The 19,168-nt window shown below is 39.5% G+C and overlaps 1 protein-coding gene across 1 annotated transcript; it reads right to left on the bottom strand.

Annotated features, from left to right (window-relative positions):
• Nucleotides 1–1,454: 1,454 nt before the first annotated feature.
• Nucleotides 1,455–6,342, bottom strand: POMC (proopiomelanocortin). The gene is made up of 2 exons (XM_021543157.3): nucleotides 6,280–6,342; nucleotides 1,455–2,218 (listed from the first exon to the last, which is right to left on the bottom strand). Exons 1-2 carry the CDS (start codon nucleotides 6,340–6,342, stop codon nucleotides 1,733–1,735), a joined length of 549 nt encoding a protein of 182 aa, XP_021398832.2. The 3' UTR covers nucleotides 1,455–1,732.
• Between the last annotated feature and the right edge of the window lie 12,826 nt (nucleotides 6,343–19,168).

The raw sequence follows: 19,168 nt of genomic DNA on the forward strand, positions 1-19,168 counted from the left end.
GGATTTGGATCAGGATTGGGATCAGGATCGGGATCGGGATCGGGATCATGATCAGAATCGGGATCGGGATCAGGGTCGGGGTCAGGATCAAGATCAGGATCAAGATCAGGATCAGGGTCAGGATTAGGACCAGGATTGGGATTAGGGATCGGGGTCAGAATCGGGAATGGGATCGGGATCGGGATCAGGATTGGGATTAGGGATCGGTATCTGGATTGGGATTGGGATTGGGGATTTGGATCAGGATCAGGATTGGGGTTGGGATCAGAAGCAGGAACAAAATCATAATTCAGGATCAGGATCAGGATTAGGATCGTGATTGGAAGCAGGATCGGGATCGGGATCATGATCAGAATCAGGATTGGGATCAGGATTGGGATCGGGATCGGGATCAGGATCAGGATCAGGATCAGGATCAGGATCAGGATCAGGATCAGGATCAGGAATGGGATCAGGATTAGGATCGGGATTGGGATTGGGATTGGGATTGGGATTGGGATTGGGATTGGGATCGGGATCAGGATTGGGACCAGGATCCGGATCAGGATCCGGATCAGGATTGGGATTGGGGATCGGGATCAGAATTGGGAATGGGACCAGGATCTGGATCAGGATCAGGATTGGGATCGCGACCAGAACTGGGAATCGGATCAGGATCGGGATCAGGATTGGGGTTGGTGCCCATGGAATTTTGGAGCTCGGAGCATTCCCGGATTTGGGATCGGCTCCGACGGGAGCAGCGGAATTCCAAATCCCCATTCCCAAATCCCATCCTGGTTTTTTTCCCGGGATAACGGGAGGGGCTCCAGAGCTTTTCCAAGGGGATTTGGAGGGATCCTGGAATGGCTGGGATGGGATCCATGGATCTGAAATCCCATCCCATTCCAAGGTTTCCCAGGGGAATTCCAAGAATTCCCAGGGATTCTTCAGGAATTCCCGCCAGGTTGGGAATTCCTTCCCAAATTCCATTTCCTCTTTTCCCCGGGAATTCCCGCCATTCCCAGCCTGGGATTGGATCCATCCCCATCCCAGCTCCTCTCCGGGAAGGAATTTTGGGAATTCCCTGGGAATTCGGGATTCTCTTTTCCATCTCCAAATTCCATAAAAATCCCTCGGGATGAATTCCAGAATCCTGGAATTCCATTGTTGGGATCCATGGATCTTCCATCCCACCCCAATCCCAATCCCACGATCCTGGAATTTCCCAACTTTTCCTTGGCCATTCCCAGAGATTCTCAGGGAATTCCAACCCCAAATTTCCCCAAATGTTGGGAATTCCTTCCCAAAATTCCTCCCTTTTCCCATGGAAATCCATTCCCTGCACCCCGTCCTTGTTTTTCCCGTGGAAAACTTCCCAGAATTCCCAACCTGGGAATTCCAACTCATCCCAAAAATTCACCCTCCAACCCTTTCCCGACCCAAATTCCCGTTTTTTCCCCTTCCCAGCGCTCTCATCCGTAGCTTTTTTTTTTTTTTTTTTTTGGGAATTTTCCATCCCTCCTTTACAATATTTCCAAGAATTCCCAACCGGGATCCGCCCCAATTCCAAGAACTCCCAAACCCGGGAATTCCCGCCCGAGAATCCCGGGATTTTTTATTAGGAAGGATGAAGCGCTAAGGGGACGCTACGGGGGCCGCGAATCCCGGGGGATTTCCCCGGATTTTCCGGGAATTTTTCCCCGTGGGATTTTCCCGGGATTTTTTTTCTGGGATTTTCCCGGGATTTTTCCCATCACTGCCCATCCTTGGCGAAACTCTTCCCGATGGCGTTCTTGAAGAGTGTCACCAACGGCGTCCGGATCCGCTCCGAGCTCATAAATCCGCCGTAACGCTTCTCCTTCCGGGAATCCCACGGGAATTCCGGGAATTCTTCCTCCTCCTCCTCGGATGATTCTCCCCTGCGGAATTCCGGGCGGGAATTCTCCTCCGATTCCTCCTCGGCTCCGTTGGGGTAGACCTTGACGGGTCTCCTCTTGCGCCCGACGGGTTTTCCCCAGCGGAAGTGCTCCATGGAATAGGAGCGCTTCCCGTCCTCGGCCTCGTCGGAAAAGCGGGAAGAGCCGGCAATTCCCGCCGTTTTCCCGGCCAGCTCCTCCCGTTTCCCGGGATGCGAGGCGTCCTGCCAGCTCCAGCGGAAGCGCCGGAGGCCCTCGGAGAGCGGCCGGGATTGGCCCTTCCCGGGAAAAAGCGGCGGCTCCGAGGAAATCCCGGGACAGGCCTGCAAGGGCGACGGCGGGACGGAATTCCCACGTTTTTTTGGGGATTTTTTAGGGATTCAGACCCAAAAAATCCAACAGCAAATCCCCACTCCCAAATCCCGATGTTTTTGGGGGGGTTCGTTCCCAAATTTCCCCGTTTTTTGGGATTTCGTTCCCAAATTTCCCCGTTTTTGGGAAATTTTTGGGATCTCATTCCCAAATCCTGATGTTTTGTGGGATTTCGTTCCCAAATTTCCCCGTTTTTTGGGATTTGATTCCCAAATTTTCCAATTTTTTGGGATTTCATTCCCAAATCCCACAAAGTTTCGGGATTTGATTCCCAAATTTCCCCATTTTTGAGATTTGGTTTAAGCCTGGAATGGCAAAAATGATGGGAATTGCAGGACAGAATTCCCAAATTTTTTGGGGGGATTTTTAGGGATTCAGACCCAAAAAATCCAACAGAAAATCCCCACTCCCAAATCCCGACGTTTTTGGGGGGTTCGTTCCCAAATTTCCCCGTTTTTTGGGATTTGGTTCCCAAATTTTCCAATTTTTTGGGATTTCATTCCCAAATCCCACAAAGTTTCGGGATTTGATTCCCAAATTTTCCTGTTTTTGGGATTTCCTTCCCAAATTTCCCCATTTTTGGAATTTGGTTTAAGCCTGGAATGGCAAAAATGACGGGAATTGTGGGACGGAATTCCCAAATTTTTTTGGGGGATTTTTAGGGATTCAGACCCAAAAAATCCAACAGAAAATCCCCACTCCCAAATCCCGACGTTTTTGGGGGGGTTCGTTCCCAAATTTCCCCGTTTTTTGGGATTTGATTCCCAAATTTCCCCGTTTTTGGGATCTCATTCCCAAATCCCGACGTTTTGTGGGAATTCGTTCCCAAATTTCCCTGTTTTTTGGGATTTCATTCCCAAATTCCCCCATTTTTGGGAAATTTTTGGGATCTCATTCCCAAATCCCGACGTTTTGTGGGATTTCGTTCCCAAATTTTCCTGTTTTTTGGGATTTGATTCCCAAATTTTCCAATTTTTTGGGATTTCATTCCCAAATTCCCCCATTTTTGGGAAATTTTTGGGATCTCATTCCCAAATCCTGACGTTTTATGGGGTTTCGTTCCCAAATTTCCCCATTTTTTGGGATTTGATTCCCAAATTTTCCAGTTTTTTGGGATTTCATTCCCAAATTTCCCCATTTCTGGGAAATTTTTGGGATCTCATTCCCAAATCCTGACGTTTTGTGGGGTTTTGTTCCCAAATTTCCCCATTTTTTTTGGATTTGGTTTAGGCCTGGAATGGCAAAAATGATGGGAATTGCAGGACAGAATTCCCAAATTTTTTGGGGGGATTTTTAGGGATTCAGACCCAAAAAATCCAACAGAAAATCCCCACTCCCAAATCCCGACGTTTTTGGGGAGGTTTGTTCCCAAATTTCCCCGTTTTTTGGGATTTGATTCCCAAATTTCCCCATTTTTGGGATCTCATTCCCAAATCCCGACGTTTTGTGGGAATTCGTTCCCAAATTTCCCCGTTTTTTGGGATTTCATTCCCAAATTCCCCCATTTTTGGGAAATTTTTGGGATCTCATTCCCAAATCCCGACGTTTTTGGGGGGGTTCGTTCCCAAATTTCCCCGTTTTTTGGGATTTGGTTCCCAAATTTTCCAATTTTTTGGGATTTCATTCCCAAATCCCACAAAGTTTCGGGATTTGATTCCCAAATTTTCCTGTTTTTGGGATTTCCTTCCCAAATTTCCCCATTTTTGGAATTTGGTTTAAGCCTGGTATGGCAAAAATGACGGGAATAGTGGGACGGAATTCCCACGTTTTTTTTGGGATTTTTTAGGGATTCAGACCCAAAAAATCCAACAGAAAATCCCCACTCCCAAATCCCGACGTTTTTGGGGGGGTTTGTTCCCAAATTTCCCCATTTTTTGGGATTTGATTCCCAAATTTCCCCATTTTTGGGATCTCATTCCCAAATCCCGACGTTTTGTGGGAATTCGTTCCCAAATTTCCCCGTTTTTTGGGATTTTGTTCCCAAATTCCCCCGTTTTTGGGATCTCATTCCCAAATCCTGACGTTTTGTGGGGTTTCGTTCCCAAATCCCTCAAATTTTTGGGATTTCATTCCCAAATTCCCCCATTTTTTGGGAAATTTTTGGAATCTCATTCCCAAATCCCGACATTTTGTGGGAATTCGTTCCCAAATTTCCCTGTTTTTTGGGATTTGATTCCCAAATTTTCCTATTTTTTGGGATTTCATTCCCAAATCCCACAAAGTTTCGGGATTTGATTCCCAAATTTTCCTGGTTTTGGGATTTCGTTCCCAAATTTCCCCATTTTTTGGGATTTTATCTCAAACCCCTCAATTTTTTAGGAATTTGAGTATTTAATCCCAAAATAATCCCTGGGAAAATTCCCAAATTCCCCCATTTTTCAGATTTGTTTGTGTTTGATTCCCAAAATTTATCATTTTCTGGGATTTGATTCCCAAATTTTCCCCTTTTTTTTTTTTTTTTTTTTGGGATTTGATCCCAAACAACTCTGATTTTTTGGGAATTTGACCCCAAATCCCTCCATTTTTTGGGGATTTCATTCCCAAATTTTCCCATTTTTAAGTAATTTTGGGATCAGATCCCAAAATATTTCCAGGAAAATTCCCAAATTCCCCATTTTTGGGGGATTTTTTGTGTTTGATTCCCAAATTTTCGGATTTTCTGGGATTTGATTCTCAAATCCCTCCATTTATTGCGATTTCGTTCTCAAATTCCTTCATTTTTTGGTATTTTATGAATTTGATTCCCAAATTCTTCCATTTTTTGGGAATTTTGGGATGAGATCCTGAAAAACTTCCAGGGAAATTCCCAAGTTCCCCATTTTCCAGATTTTTTTGTGTTTGATTCCCAAATTTTTGGATTTTCTGGGATTTGATTCCCAAATTTTCCCTTCTTTTTTTTTGGGAATTTGACCCCAAATTCCTCCAATTTTTTTGGGAATTTGACCCCAAATTCCTCCAGTTTTTTTGGGATTTCATCCCAAATCCATCTCCAAATTTTTTGGGATTTCACTCCCCAATCCCTCCAGTTTTTTTGGGAATTGGACCCCAAACCCCTCAGATTTTTGGGATTTAATTCCCCAATCCCTCCAATTTTTTGGGATTTAATTCCCCAATCCCTCCAATTTTTTGGGATTTCATCCCAATCCGTCCAATTTTTTGGGATTTCATTCCCCAATCCCTCCAATTTTTTGGGAATTCATTCCCCAATCCCTCCGATTTTTGGGAATTGGACCCCAAATCCCTCCAATTTTTTGGAATTTCACCCCAAACCCCTCCAAATTTTTTGGGAATTCATTCCCCAATCCCTCCATTTTTTTGGGAATTTGACCCAAACCCCTCAGATTTTTGGGAATTGGACCCCAAACCCCTCCAATTTTTTGGGATTTCATCCCAATCCCTCCAATTTTTGGGATTTCATTCCCCAGTCCCTCCAATATTTTGGGATTTCATCCCAAATCTCTCCATTTTTTTTGGGAATTTGACCCCAAATCCCTCCAATTTTTTGGGAATTCATTCCCCAATCCCTCCAGTTTTTGGGATTTCATCACAAACCCCTCCAATTTTTTGGGAATTCATTCCCCAAACCCCTCAATTTTTTTGGGATTTAATCCCAAACCCCTCCGATTTTTGGGATTTCATTCCCCAATCCCTCCGATTTTTGGGAATTGGACCCAAATCCCCCCGATTTTTTGGGATTTCATCCCCAATCCCTCCAATTTTTTGGGAATTCATTCCCCAAACCCCTCCGATTTTTTGGGATTTCATTCTCCAAATCCCTCCAAATTTTTTGGAATTTGACCCCAAACCCCTCCAATTTTTGGGAATTTGACCCCAAATCCCCCCGATTTTTTGGGATTTCATCCCCAACCCCTTCGATTTTTGGGAATTGGACCCCAACCCCCCCCCGATTTTTTGGGATTTCATCCCAACCCCCCCCGATTTTTTGGGATTCCCCCTTCACCCCGAAACGCCTCCCGCCCCGCGTGGGAATTCCCGGGAATGCCGAAGTTACCGGGACGGCGCCGCCCGGCGCCAGCAGCAGCCCCAGCAGCGGCAGCAGAAGCCGCGGGCCCATCCCGAAATCCCGGAAACCTGCGGAAAAACGGGAATTCGGGCATTTTTTGGGAATTTTTGGGGAATTTTTGGGGAATTTTTTGGGAATTTTTGGGAAAAAAACTGAATTTTTTGGGGATTTTTTTGGGGATTCTTTGGATTTTTTAAGGATTTTTTTCTGATTTTTTTAAGGATTATTTGAGGATTTCTTGGGAATTTTTTCAGGGTTTTTTTTTTTGGGATTTCTCAGGGAAATTTTTGGGGATTTATTGGAATTTTTTGGTGATTTTTGGGGATTTTTTTGGGGATTTTTTTCAAGAATTTTTTGGGGTTTTTTATCGTTTTTTTTTTTTTATTCTTTGGGATTTTTTGGAGGATGTTTTGGGGATTGTTTTGGGAATTTTTGGTGGTTTTTAAGGAATTTTTGGGGGGTTTTGAGGATTTTTTTTGGGGGGGATTTTTAAAAGGATTTTGGGGATTTTTCTAGGGATTTTTGAGGGGTTTTATGGAATTTTTGGGGGGTTTTGGGGATTTTTTAGGGTTTTTTTTAAGATTTTTTTTTTAGGATTTCTTGGGTGATTTTTCCAGATTTTATGGAAATTTTTGGGGATTTTCTTGGGATTTTTTTCAGGATTTTTTTCGGGATTTTTTTGGGAATTTTTGAGTTGTTTTTTTTTTTGTGATTTTTTGGGTGATTTTTAAAGGATTTTTTGGGGTTTTTTTGGGATTTCTTAGGGAATTTTTCAGGGATTTTATTGGATTTTTTAAAATGATTTTTTGAGGATTTTTTTTTCGTTTTTGGGATTTTTTGGAGGATATTTTGGAATTTTTAAAAATAATTTTGGGGATATTTTAGAGAATTTTCATTTTTTTAGGGGGGATTTTTAAAGGATTTTTAAGGGATTTTCGGGATTTTTTTTTAAGGATTTTTGGGGATTTTTTTGGGAAGGACTGGGGAAAAAATCCCGAAAAAATTCTGGGAATCTTTTGGGAGCTCCGTGCCTCAGTTTCCCTCTGGAAAATCCCCCCAAAAATTCCTTTAAAAACCAAAAATCCCCCCCAAAAATCCCCAAAACGGTCCCAAAAATCCCCCAAAATTAAAAATAAAATCCCCACCAAAATCCCCCAAAACCTCCCAGAAAAATCCCCTCAAAAAATCGCCAAAAATTCCCCAAAAATCACTCAAAAAATCCGAAAAATTCCCCAAAAATCCCCCTAAAATAAAAAAATCCCAAAAAATCCCCCCAAAAATCTCCAAAATATTCCCCAAAAATTCCCAAAATAACTCCCCGAAATATCCCCACAAAAATCCCCCAAAATCCCCCAAAAAATCCCCCAAGATCCCCAAAAAAATCCCCCAAATATTCCCCAAAAATCCCCCAAAAATTCCCCAAAAATGGTAAAAAAATCCCACCAAGAATCCCGAAAAATCCCAAAAAATCCCCCAAAAAATCCCAAAAAATCCCCTGAAAAATCCCCCAAATCCACAGAAAAATAAAAAAAATCCCAAAAAATTCCCCAAAAATGGTAAAAAAATCCCACCAAGAATCCCGAAAAATCCCAAAAAATCCCCTGAAAAACCCCCGAAATCCACAGAAAATAAAAAAATACCAAAAAATTCCCCCAAAAATCCCCAAAAATTCCCCAAAAATGGTAAAAAATTCCCACCAAGAATCCCCAAAAATCCCCCCAAGAATCCCCAAAAATCCCCCAAAAAATCCCCAAAAAATCCCAAAAAGTCCCAAAAAATCCCCCACAAAAATCCCCCCAAATCCCCCCAAAAATCCCCCCAAAAATCCCCCAAAAATCCCCCCAAAAAATCCCCCAAAAATTCCCCAAAAATGGTAAAAAATTCCCCCCAAGAATCCCCAAAAATCCCACCAAGAATCCCGAAAAATCCCAAAAAATCCCCCAAAAAATCCCCCAAAAAATCCCCCAAAATCCCCAGAAAATTAAAAAAATCCCAAAAAATCCCCCCAAAAATCCCGAACAAATCCCCAAAATTCCCCAAAAATTCCCCAAAAATGGCAAAAAATTCCCACCAAGAATCCCCCCAAAAATACCCAAAAATCCCCCAAAAAAATCCCCCCAAAATCCTCCCCAAGATCCAAAAAAAATCCCCCAAAAATCCCCCAAAAATCCCCAAAATCCCCAAAAAATCCCCCAAAAAATCCCCCCAAATTTTTAGGATTTATTTTGGTTTTTAAATCGATTTTTGGGGATTTTTAAGGATTTTTTTGGAAATTTTTTGGGCTCTTTACAAGGATTTTTAAAGGATTTTTTTGGGATTTTTTTGGATTTTCCAAGGATATTTTTGGGTTTTTTTTCCGGGATTTTTTTCCGGGATTTTTGGAAATTTTGGGGAAATTTTTTAGGATTTTTTAGAGATTTTTGGGATTTTTTTTTAAAAAGTGTTTTTAAAGGAATTTTGGGGATATTTTGGGAATTTTGGGGGGGGGCGGTTTTGGGGGGATTTTTGAAAGATATTTTGGGGAAATTTCGGGGATTTTTAAATTTTTGGGGGGATTTTTAAAAAGATATTTTGGGGATAATTTTGGGGATAATTTTGGGGATAATTCAGGGCTATTTTGGAGTTATTTTGGGAATATTTTGGGGAAATTTTGGGGATATTTTGGGGATATTTTGGGAATATTTTGGGGATATTTTGGTGCTATTTTGGGGATATTTTGGGGATAATTTGGGGCTATTATTTTGGGGATAATTCGGGGATTTTTTGGGTTAATTCCGGGGTAATTCGGGAATATTTCAGGAATATTTTGGGGCTATTTTGGGATTATTTTGGGGCTATTTCAGGGATATTTTGGGACTATTATTTTGGGGATAATTTGGGGATATTTTTGGGTTAATTCCGGGGTAATTCGGGAATATTTCAGGAATATTTTCGGGCCAGTTTGGGGCTATTTTGGGGTTATTTTGGGAATATTTCAGGAATATTTTGGGGCTAATTCAGGGATATTTTGGGGATATTTTGGGGTTAATTCGAGGATATTTTGGGGGTAATTTGGGGCTATTTTGGGGATATTTGAGGATAATTTGGGGCTAATTTCGGGGCAATTCGGGGCTATTTTGGGTCAATTTTGGGAATATTTTGGGGATAATTTGGGGCTAATTGGGGCGGTTTTGGGAATATTTTGGGGCTAATTGGGGCTAATTGGGGGCTAATTGGGGGCTAATTGGGGCTAATTGGGGCTAATTGGGGCTAATTGGGGCTAAATTGGGGCTAATTGGGGCTAATTGGGGCTAATTGGGGCTAATCGGGGCTAATCGGGGCTAATTTGGGGCTAATTGGGGCTAATTAATTGGGGCTAATTGGGGCTAATTGGGGCTAATTGGGGCTAATCGGGGTAATTGGGGCTAATTAATTGGGGCTAATTGGGGCTAATTGGGGCTAATTGGGCTAATTGGGGGCTAATTTGGGCTAATTGGGGCTAATTGGGGGCTAATTGGGGGCTAATTGGGGCTAATTGGGGCTAATCGGGGCTAATTGGGGCTAATTGGGGCGGTTTTGGGAATATTTTGGGGCTAATTTGGGAATAATTTGGGGCTAATTGGGACTAATTGGGACTAATTGGGGCTAATTGGGGCTAATTGGGGCTAATTTGGGGCTAATTGGGGCAATTTCGGGGCTAATTGGGGCTAATCGGGGCTAATTGGGGCTAATTGGGGTTAATCGGGGCTAATTGGGGCTAATTAATTGGGGCTAATTGGGCCTAATTTGGGGATAATTTGGGCTAATTTGGGGCTAATCGGGGCTAATTGGGGCTAATTGGGGCTAATTGGGGCTAATTGGGACTAATTGGGGCTAATTGGGGCTAATTGGGGCTAATCGGGGCTAATTGGGACTAATTGGGACTAATTGGGGCTAATTGGGGCTAATTGGGGCTAATTTGGGGCTAATTGGGGGCTAATTTGGGCTAATTGGGGCTAATTGGGGCTAATTTGGGGCTAATTGGGGCTAATCGGGGCTAATTGGGGCTAATTGGGGCTAATTCGGGGCTAATTGGGGCTAATTGGGGCTAATTTGGGCTAATTGGGGCTAATTGGGGCTAATTGGGGCTAATTGGGGCTAATCGGGGCTAATTGGGGCTAATTGGGGCTAATTCGGGGCTAATTGGGGCTAATTGGGGCTAATTTGGGCTAATTTGGGGCTAATTGGGGCTAATTTGGGGCTAATTGGGGCTAATTTGGGGCTAATTTGGGCAATTTCGGGGATAATCGGGGCTAATTGGGGCTAATTGGGGCTAATTTGGGCAATTTCGGGGATAATCGGGGCTAATTGGGGCTAATTGGGGCTAATTGGGGCTAATTAATTGGGGCTAATCGGGGCTAATTGGGGCTAATTGGGGCTAATTTGGGGCTAATTGGGGCAATTTCGCGGATAATTGGGGCTAATTGGGGCTAATTGGGGCGGTTTTGGGAATATTTTGGGGCTAATTGGGGCTAATTGGGGCTAATTGGGGCTAATTGGGGCTAATTTGGGCTAATTTGGGGCTAATTTGGGGCTAATTAATTGGGGCTAACTGGGGCTAATTGGGGCTAATTTGGGGCTAATTGGGGCTAATCGGGGCTAATTGGGGCTAATTGGGGCTAATTTGGGGCTAATTGGGGGCTAATTGGGGCTAATTTGGGGCTAATTGGGGGCTAATTGGGGCTAATTGGGGGCTAATTGGGGCTAATTGGGGCTAATTTGGGGCTAATCGGGGCTAATTGGGGCTAAGTGGGGCTAATTGGGGGCTAATTGGGGCTAATTGGGGCTAATTGGGGCTAATTGGGACTAATTGGGGGCTAATTTGGGCTAATTGGGGCTAATTTGGGGCTAATTGGGGCTAATTAATTGGGGCTAATCGGGGCTAATCGGGGCTAATCGGGGCTAATTGGGGCTAATCGGGGCTAATCGGGGCTAATTGGGGCTAATTGGGGCTAATTGGGGCTAATTGGGGCTAATTGGGGATAATTGGGGCTAATTTGGGGCTAATTTGGGCTAATTTGGGGCTAATTTGGGGCTAATTTGGGGCTAATTAATTGGGGCTAATTGGGGCTAATTCGGGGCTAATTTGGGGGCTAATCGGGGCTAATCGGGGCTAATTGGGGCTAATTGGGGCTAATTGGGGCTAATTGGGGGCTAATTGGGGGCTAATTGGGGCTAATCGGGGCTAATTGGGGCTAATTTGGGCTAATTGGGGCTAATTGGGGCTAATTGGGGCTAATTTGGGGCTAATTTGGGCTAATTTGGGCTAATTGGGGCTAATTTGGGGCTAATTGGGGCTAATTGGGGCTAATCGGGGCTAATTGGGGCTAATTGGGAATATTTTGGGGCTAATTGGGGCTAATTGGGGCTAATTGGGGCTAATTGGGGCTAATTAATTGGGGCTAATTGGGGCTAATTGGGGCTAATTGGGGCTAATTTGGGGCTAATTGGGGCTAATTGGGAATATTTTGGGGCTAATTGGGGCTAATTTGGGGCTAATTGGGGCTAATTGGGGCGGTTTTGGGAATATTTTGGGGATAATTCGGGGCTAATTGGGGCTAATTGGGGCTAATCGGGGCTAATCGGGGCTAATTAATCGGGGCTAATTAATGGGGCGCTGTCCTACCTGCCGCCGCTCTCGCGCCGCCGCCGCCGCTCCGGCCGCGCTTTATCCGCGGGGCGGGGGCGGGGCCGGCCCGAAAAAAACGGGAAAAAAACGGGAAAAACGGGAAAAAACCGGGAAAAAAACCGGGAAAAAAACATCGACAAAGGAGCAAAAAAAAACAACCCCGGGATTAGCGGGGAGGGGAGAAAGGGCGCGGGGAAAATACGGGAAAATGGGAATAAAACCGGGAATTCATGGGGAAAATGGGGAAAATGGAAATAAAATGGCAAAAAAAGGGGAAAAATGGGGGAAAATGAAAATAAAACTGGGGAATTCTAGGGGAAAATGCGGAAAAATGAAAATAAAATGGCAAAAAAAGGGGGCAAAACATGGGAAAATGGAAATAAAACTGGGGAATTTTAGGGGAAAATGCAAAAAAAAGGGAAAAATGGGGGAAATAGGGGGATGGAATAAATGGGGGGAAATGGGGAAAAATGAAAATAAAATGGGAAAAAAGGGGGAAAATGGGGGAAAATGGGGGAAATGGAAATAAATTGGGGGAAAATGGGGGAAAATGAAAATAAAATGGGAAAAAAGGGGGGAAAATGAAAATAAAATGGAAAAAAAGGGGAAAATGGGGAAAAATGAAAATAAAATGGCAAAAAAAGGGGGAAAATGGGGGAAATGGGGGGAATGGGAATAAATGGGGGAAATGGGGAAAACTGAAAATAAAATGGGAAAAAAGGGGGAGCATGAAAATAAAATGGGAGAAAATGTGAATAAATGGGAAAAAAATGAAAATAAAATGAGGGAAATGGGGAAAAATGAAAATGAAATGGGAAAAAAGGGGGAACATGGGGGGAAATGAAAATAAAATGGGGAAAATGGGGAAAAATGAAAATAAAATGGAAAAAAGGGGGGAAATGAAAATAAAACGGGGAAAAAGGGGGAAAATGGGGGAAAATGGGGAAAAATGAAAATAAAATGGCAAAAAAGGGGGGAAAATGGGGGAAATAGGGGGATGGAATAAATGGGGGGAAATGGGGAAAAATGAAAATAAAAGGGGAGAAAATGTGAATAAATGGGAAAAAAATGAAAATAAAATGAGGGAAATGGGGAAAAATGAAAATGAAATGGGAAAATGGGAAAAAATGGGGAAAATGGGGGGAAAATGGGAAAAAATGGGGGGAAAATGGGAGAAAATGAAAATAAAATGGGAGAAAATGTGAATAAATGGGGAAAAATGAAACTAAAATGGCAAAAAAAAAGGGGAAAAATGGGGAAATGGGGGAAAAGGAAAATAAAATGGGAAAAAGGGGGGAAAATGGGGAAATGGGAAAAATGAAAATAAAATGGGAAAAAATGGGGAAAATGGGGGGGAAAATGGGAATAAATGGGGGGAAAATGGGAAAAAATGAAAATAAAATGAGGGAAATGGGGGAAATGGGGAAAAATGAAAATAAAATGGGAAAAAAGGGGGGGAAAAGGGAAATAAATGGGGAAATAGGGGGGGGAAAGGAAAATAAAATAAGAAAAAAGGGGGGGAAATGGGGAAAAATGAAAATATAATGGGAAAAATTGAGGAAAAAATGGGGAAAATGGGTAAAAATGGGGGAAATAGGGGGGGAAATGGGAAAAAATGAAAATAAAATGGGAAAAATGTGGGAAAATGAAAATAAAATGGAGAAAAGGGGAAAAATGGGGGAAATGAAAATAAAATGGCAAAAAAAGGGGGAAAATGGAGGAAAATGGGGAAAAAGGAAAATAAAATGGGAAAAAGGGGGGGAAATGGGGGAAATGGGAAAAAAGGAAAAAAAGGGGAAATAGGGGGGAAAATGAAAATAAAATTGGAAAAAAAGGGGGAAAATGGGAAAAATGAAAATATAATGGGAAAAATTGAGGAAAAAATGGGGGAAATGGGTAAAAATGGGGGAAATGGGGGGGGAATGGGAAAAAATGAAAATAAAATGGGAGAAAATGTGAATAAATGGAAAAAATGAAAATAAAATGGGTGAAATAGGGGGAAAATGGGGAAAAAATGGGGAAAATGGGGGAAAATGAAAATAAAATGGGAAAAAATGGGATAAAATGGGGAAAATTCAAAGAAAGGAAAAAATGGGGGAAATGGGGGTGAAATGGGAATAATTGGGGGAAAATGAGCTGAAAATGGGAAAAGATGGGGAAAAATGGGAAAAATGAAAATAAAATGGGGGAAAATGGAAAATGGAAGAAAAATGGAAAAAAAAAGGAAAATGGGGGAAATGGGGAAGAATGGGAAAAAATGGGGATAAAATGGGGAAAAAATGGGAGAAAATGGGGAAAAAATGGGAATAAACTGGGAATAAACTGGAAATAAAAGAGGGAAATGGGAGAAAAATGAGAATAAATGGGGGAATGGAAATAAAGGGGAAAAAATGGGGGGAAACGAGGAGAAAATGGGAATAAATTGGGAAAAAAAAAGAGGAAAAATGAGAGAAATGGGGAAAAGAGGGAGAAAATGGGACAAAATAGGAATAATTGGGAAATAAATGAGGGAAAATGGAAATAAATGGGAATAAAATGGGGGAAAAATGGAAATAAAATGGGAGAAATGAGAAAAAAATGGGGGGAAATGGGGAGAAATGGGAAAAATTGAAATAAATGGGGGGGAAATGGGAATAAAATGGGAATAAATGAGAAAAAAATGGAAATAAATAGAGTGAAATGGGGAGAAAATGGAAATAAATGGGGAAAAACAGGACAAAATGGGAATAAATGGGAAAAATGGGGAAAGAATCAGTAAAAACGTGAATAAATGAGGGAAAAATAGTAAAAATGGGAATAAAATGGGGGGAAAAACTGGGAAAAAATGGGAAAAATTTGGAATAAATGGGAAAAATGGGAATAATCAGGGAAAAGGGAAAAATAGGGGAAAATAAAGAAAAAAAATCAGATTTTTGTGTCACTCCTGCGTCATTTCTGATCTTCCATTGAAAAGGGGAAAATGGAAAAATGGGAATAAATGGGAATAAATGGGGAAAGAATCAGGAAAAATGGGAATAAATGAGGGGGAAAACCAGGAAAAATGGGAAATAAATGGGAATAAATAGGGAAAAAAAGGGAATGGGGAAAAATGGGGAAAAAATTGGAATAAATAGGGAAATGGGGAAAAAATGAGGGAAATTGGGAAACATGGGAATAAATGGGAATAAATGGGGGGAAATCAGGGAAAATGGGAATAAATGGGAAAAAATGGGGAAAGAATCAGGAAAAGTGGGAAAAAAATGGGAATAAATAGGGGAAAAATGGGAATTAAATGGGATAAAAATGGGAATAAAATGGGGGGGAAAACTGGAAAAAAATGGGAAAAAATTTGGAATAAATGGAAAAAATGGGAATAATCAGGGAAAAGGGAAAAATAGGGGAAAATAAAGAAAAAAAACGAGATTTTTGAGTGGCTCCTGCGTCATTGGCGACCTTTAGGTGTGAAAATCTCGGCCCGGCTCAAATCCCACAAATCCCCCGGGAGGGGAAATGGGAAAAGAACAAAAAAATGGGAAAAGGGGAAAAATAACCCAAAAATAGGGGAAAAATAACAAGGAAAAAAAAAAGAGAGAAATGGGGGAAAATAACCAAAAAAAGGGAAAAAAATAACAAAAAAAAAGGAGAAATGGGGGAAAATAACAAAAAAAAAGGGAAAAAAATAACAAGGGGAAAAATGTGGGGGGAAAATAACAAAAAAAAAGGAAATTGGGAAAAATAACCAAAAAATGGGGGAAATGGGGAAAATAACAAAAAAAAAAAAGGAAAAAATGGGCAAAAATAGCAAAAGAAAGAGAAAATCTGGGGAAAAGTGACAGAAAAAAGGGAAAACAGGAAAAAATACCAAAAAAGGGGAAAAATTGGAAAAAATAACCAAAAAGAGGGGGGGGAAATGGGAAAAAATAACCAAAAAAAGGGAAAAAATAAAAAGGGGGGGAAATGGGATAAAAAATAACAAAAAAAAAAATAAAAAAGGAAAATGGGGGAAAATAGCAAAAAAAAAGTAGAAAATGGGAAAAAATTACAAAAAGGAAAAATCTGGGGGAAAATAATGAAAAAGAAAAGGAAAATGGGAAAATAAAAAAAAAATGGGGAAAATGGGAAAAAATAACAAAAAAGGGAAAAAATGTGAGGAAAAATAACAAAAAAAAGGAAATTGGGAAAAATCACCAAAAAATGGGGGGAAAAGGGAAAAATAATAAAAAAAGGAGGAAAATCTGGGGGAAAATAACAAAAAGGGAAAAAAGGGGAAAAGTAACAGAAAAAAGGGAAAACGGGAAAAAAATAACAAAAAAGGGGAAAAATTGGAAAAAATAACCAAAAAGAGGGAAAATGGGGAAAAATGGGAATAAAAGGGAGAAAAAAATAGAAAATAAAAGGAATTAAAATGGGAATAAAAGGTGGAAAAAATGGGAATAAAATTGTGGGAAAAAGGGAATAAAAGGGAGAAAAAAAGGGGATTAAAAATAGGAATAAATGGGATGAAAAAATGGGGGGAAAGGGAGAAAAATGGGAAAAAATTAAAATATAAGGGAGGAAAAACTGGGAATAAAAAGGATTTAAAAATAGAAAACACAAGGGAGAAATATGGAAAAAATGGGAGGAAAAAATGGGGAAAAAGGCAAGAAAAAATAGAAAAAAAGAAGAGAAAAATTAGAAAATAAAGGAGAAAAATGAGAAAAAAGGGAATAAAAATGGAATAAAAGGGGGAAAAAAAGGGAATAAAAGGGAGAAAAATGGAATAAAAAAATGGGGATAAAAAAGGGAATAAAATGGTAGAACAAAATCGAAAATAAATGGAATAAAATGGAGAAAAATAGAAAAGAAGATGGGAAAAAGGGAATAAAAGAAGCCAATAAAAGGGATGAAAAATGAGGGAAAAGGGAGAAAAAAAGGAATAAAATTGAGGAAAAATGGGAATAAAAGGGAGAAAAAAATGGGAATAAAAGGGAGGAAAAATGGAAAATAAATGGAATTAAAAATGGAATAAAAGGGAGGAAAAAGGAAAAAAAAATGGGGAGAAAAGGGAGAAAAAATAGAAAATAAATGGAATAAAGGGAAGAAAAAATGGAAATAAATGGAATAAAAAGGAGAAAAAATGAAATTAAAAATGGGAATAAAAAAGATTAAAAATGGAATAAAATTGAGAAAAAATAGAGAATAAAAGGGACTAAAAATGGAATAAAAGGGATAAAAAACGGAAATAAAAAATGGAATAAAATTGATAAAAAATCAGAGTTAAATGGAATAAAAGCAATAGAAATGAAAATTATAAATGGAATAAAAGGATTAAAAATGGAAATAATAAAAGGGATAAAAAATAGAAAATAAATGGAATAAAAGGGATAAAATGAAATGATAAATGGAATGAAATTGATAAAAAATCAGAGTTAAATGCAATAAAAGGGAATAAAAATGGAAATTATAACTGGAATAAAAGGGTTAAAAATGGAAATAATAAATGGGATAAAAGGGATAAAAAATAGAAAATAAATGGGATAAAAGGGATAAAAAATGAAAATTAAATATGGGATAAAAATGGAATTAAAAATGGGAATAAAAGTGATTTAAATTGGAATAAAATTGAGAAAAAATAGAGAAAAAAGGGACTGAAAATGGAATAAAAGGGAGAAAAAATGGAAATAAAAAATGGAATAAAGTTGATTAAAAAAATCAGAGTTAAATGCAATAAAAGGGAATAAAAATGAAAATTATAAATGGAATAAAAGGGATAAAAAATGGAAATAATAAATGGAATAAAAGAGATAAAAAATAGAAAATAAATGGGATAAAACCGATAAAAAATAGAATTAAAAATGGGAATAAAAGGGATTAAAATGGAATAAAATTGAGAAAAAATAGAGGAAAAAAAGGGACTGAAAATGGAATAAAAGGGAGAAAAAAATGGAAATAAAAAATTGAATAAAGTTGATAAAAAAACAGAGCTAAATGGAATAAAAGTGATAAAAATTGAAATAATAAATGGAATAAAAGGGACAAAAGATAGAAAATAAATGGAATAAAACCGATAAAAAATAGAATTAAAAATGGGAATAAAAGGGATTAAAATGGAATAAAATTGAGGAAAAATAGAGGAAAAAAAGGGACTGAAAATGGAATAAAAGGGAGAAAAAATGGAAATAATAAATGGAATAAAAGGGAATAAAAATCAGATTAAAATGCACTAAAAGCCGGGGCAGAGCCGAGGTCGAATCCATTCATCGGCTCCGGAGAAAAGAGAAAAATCCAATTAAAGGAGGGGAAATAATGGAGAAAAAAAGGGAAAAAATCCAATTAAAGGAGGGGAAATAATGGAGAAAAAATCCAATTAAAGGGGGGGAAATAATGGAGAAAAAAAGGGAAAAAATCCAATTAAAGGAGGGGAAATAATGGAGAAAAAATCCAATTAAAGGGGGGGAAATAATGGAGAAAAAAAGGGAAAAAATCCAATTAATGGGGGGGAAATAATGGAGAAAAAAAGGGAAAAAATCCAATTAATGGGGGGGAAATAATGGAGAAAAAAAGGGAAAAAATCCAATTAATGGGGGGGAAATAATGGAGAAAAAAAGGGAAAAAATCCAATTAAAGGGGGGGGAAATAATGGAGAAAAAATCCAATTAATGGGGGGGAAATAATGGAGAAAAAAAGGGAAAAAATCCAATTAATGGGGGGGAAATAATGGAGAAAAAAAGGGAAAAAATCCAATTAATGGGGGGGAAATAATGGAGAAAAAAAGGGAAAAAATCCAATTAAAGGAGGGGAAATAATGGAGAAAAAATCCAATTAATGGGGGGGAAATAATGGAGAAAAAAAGGGAAAAAATCCAATTAATGGGGGGGGAAATAATGGAGAAAAAAAGGGAAAAAATCCAATTAATGGGGGGGAAATAATGGAGAAAAAAAGGGAAAAAATCCAATTAATGGGGGGGGAAATAATGGAGAAAAAAAGGGAAAAAATCCAATTAAAGGGGGGGAAATAATGGAGAAAAAAAGGGAAAAAATCCAATTAAAGGGGGGGAAATAATGGAGAAAAAATCCAATTAAAGGGGGGGAAATAATGGAATTAATGGAGGGGATGGGATGGGAATAAATGAGAATTAAAAGGGGAAAATTCAATAGAAAATAAATGGAAAAAATGGAATTAATGGAGGGGGAAAAGGGAAAAAATCAATTTAATGGAGAGGATGGGATGGGAAAAAATGGAATTAATGGGGGAGAAAATAAAGGGAAAAAT

The sequence above is a fragment of the Lonchura striata genome, chromosome 3 (assembly GCF_046129695.1).
Source record: "Lonchura striata isolate bLonStr1 chromosome 3, bLonStr1.mat, whole genome shotgun sequence".
Lineage (NCBI taxonomy): Eukaryota > Metazoa > Chordata > Aves > Passeriformes > Estrildidae > Lonchura > Lonchura striata.

Excerpts from the sequence above, each read along its gene's own strand:
- POMC (XM_021543157.3), bottom strand. The coding sequence starts at position 6,342 with ATGGGCCCGCGGCTTCTGCTGCCGCTGCTGGGGCTGCTGCTGGCGCCG. Across the intron at positions 2,219-6,279 it reads CGCCGGGCGGCGCCGTCCCG|GCCTGTCCCGGGATTTCCTC; the intron begins GTAACTTCGGCA and ends TCGCCCTTGCAG.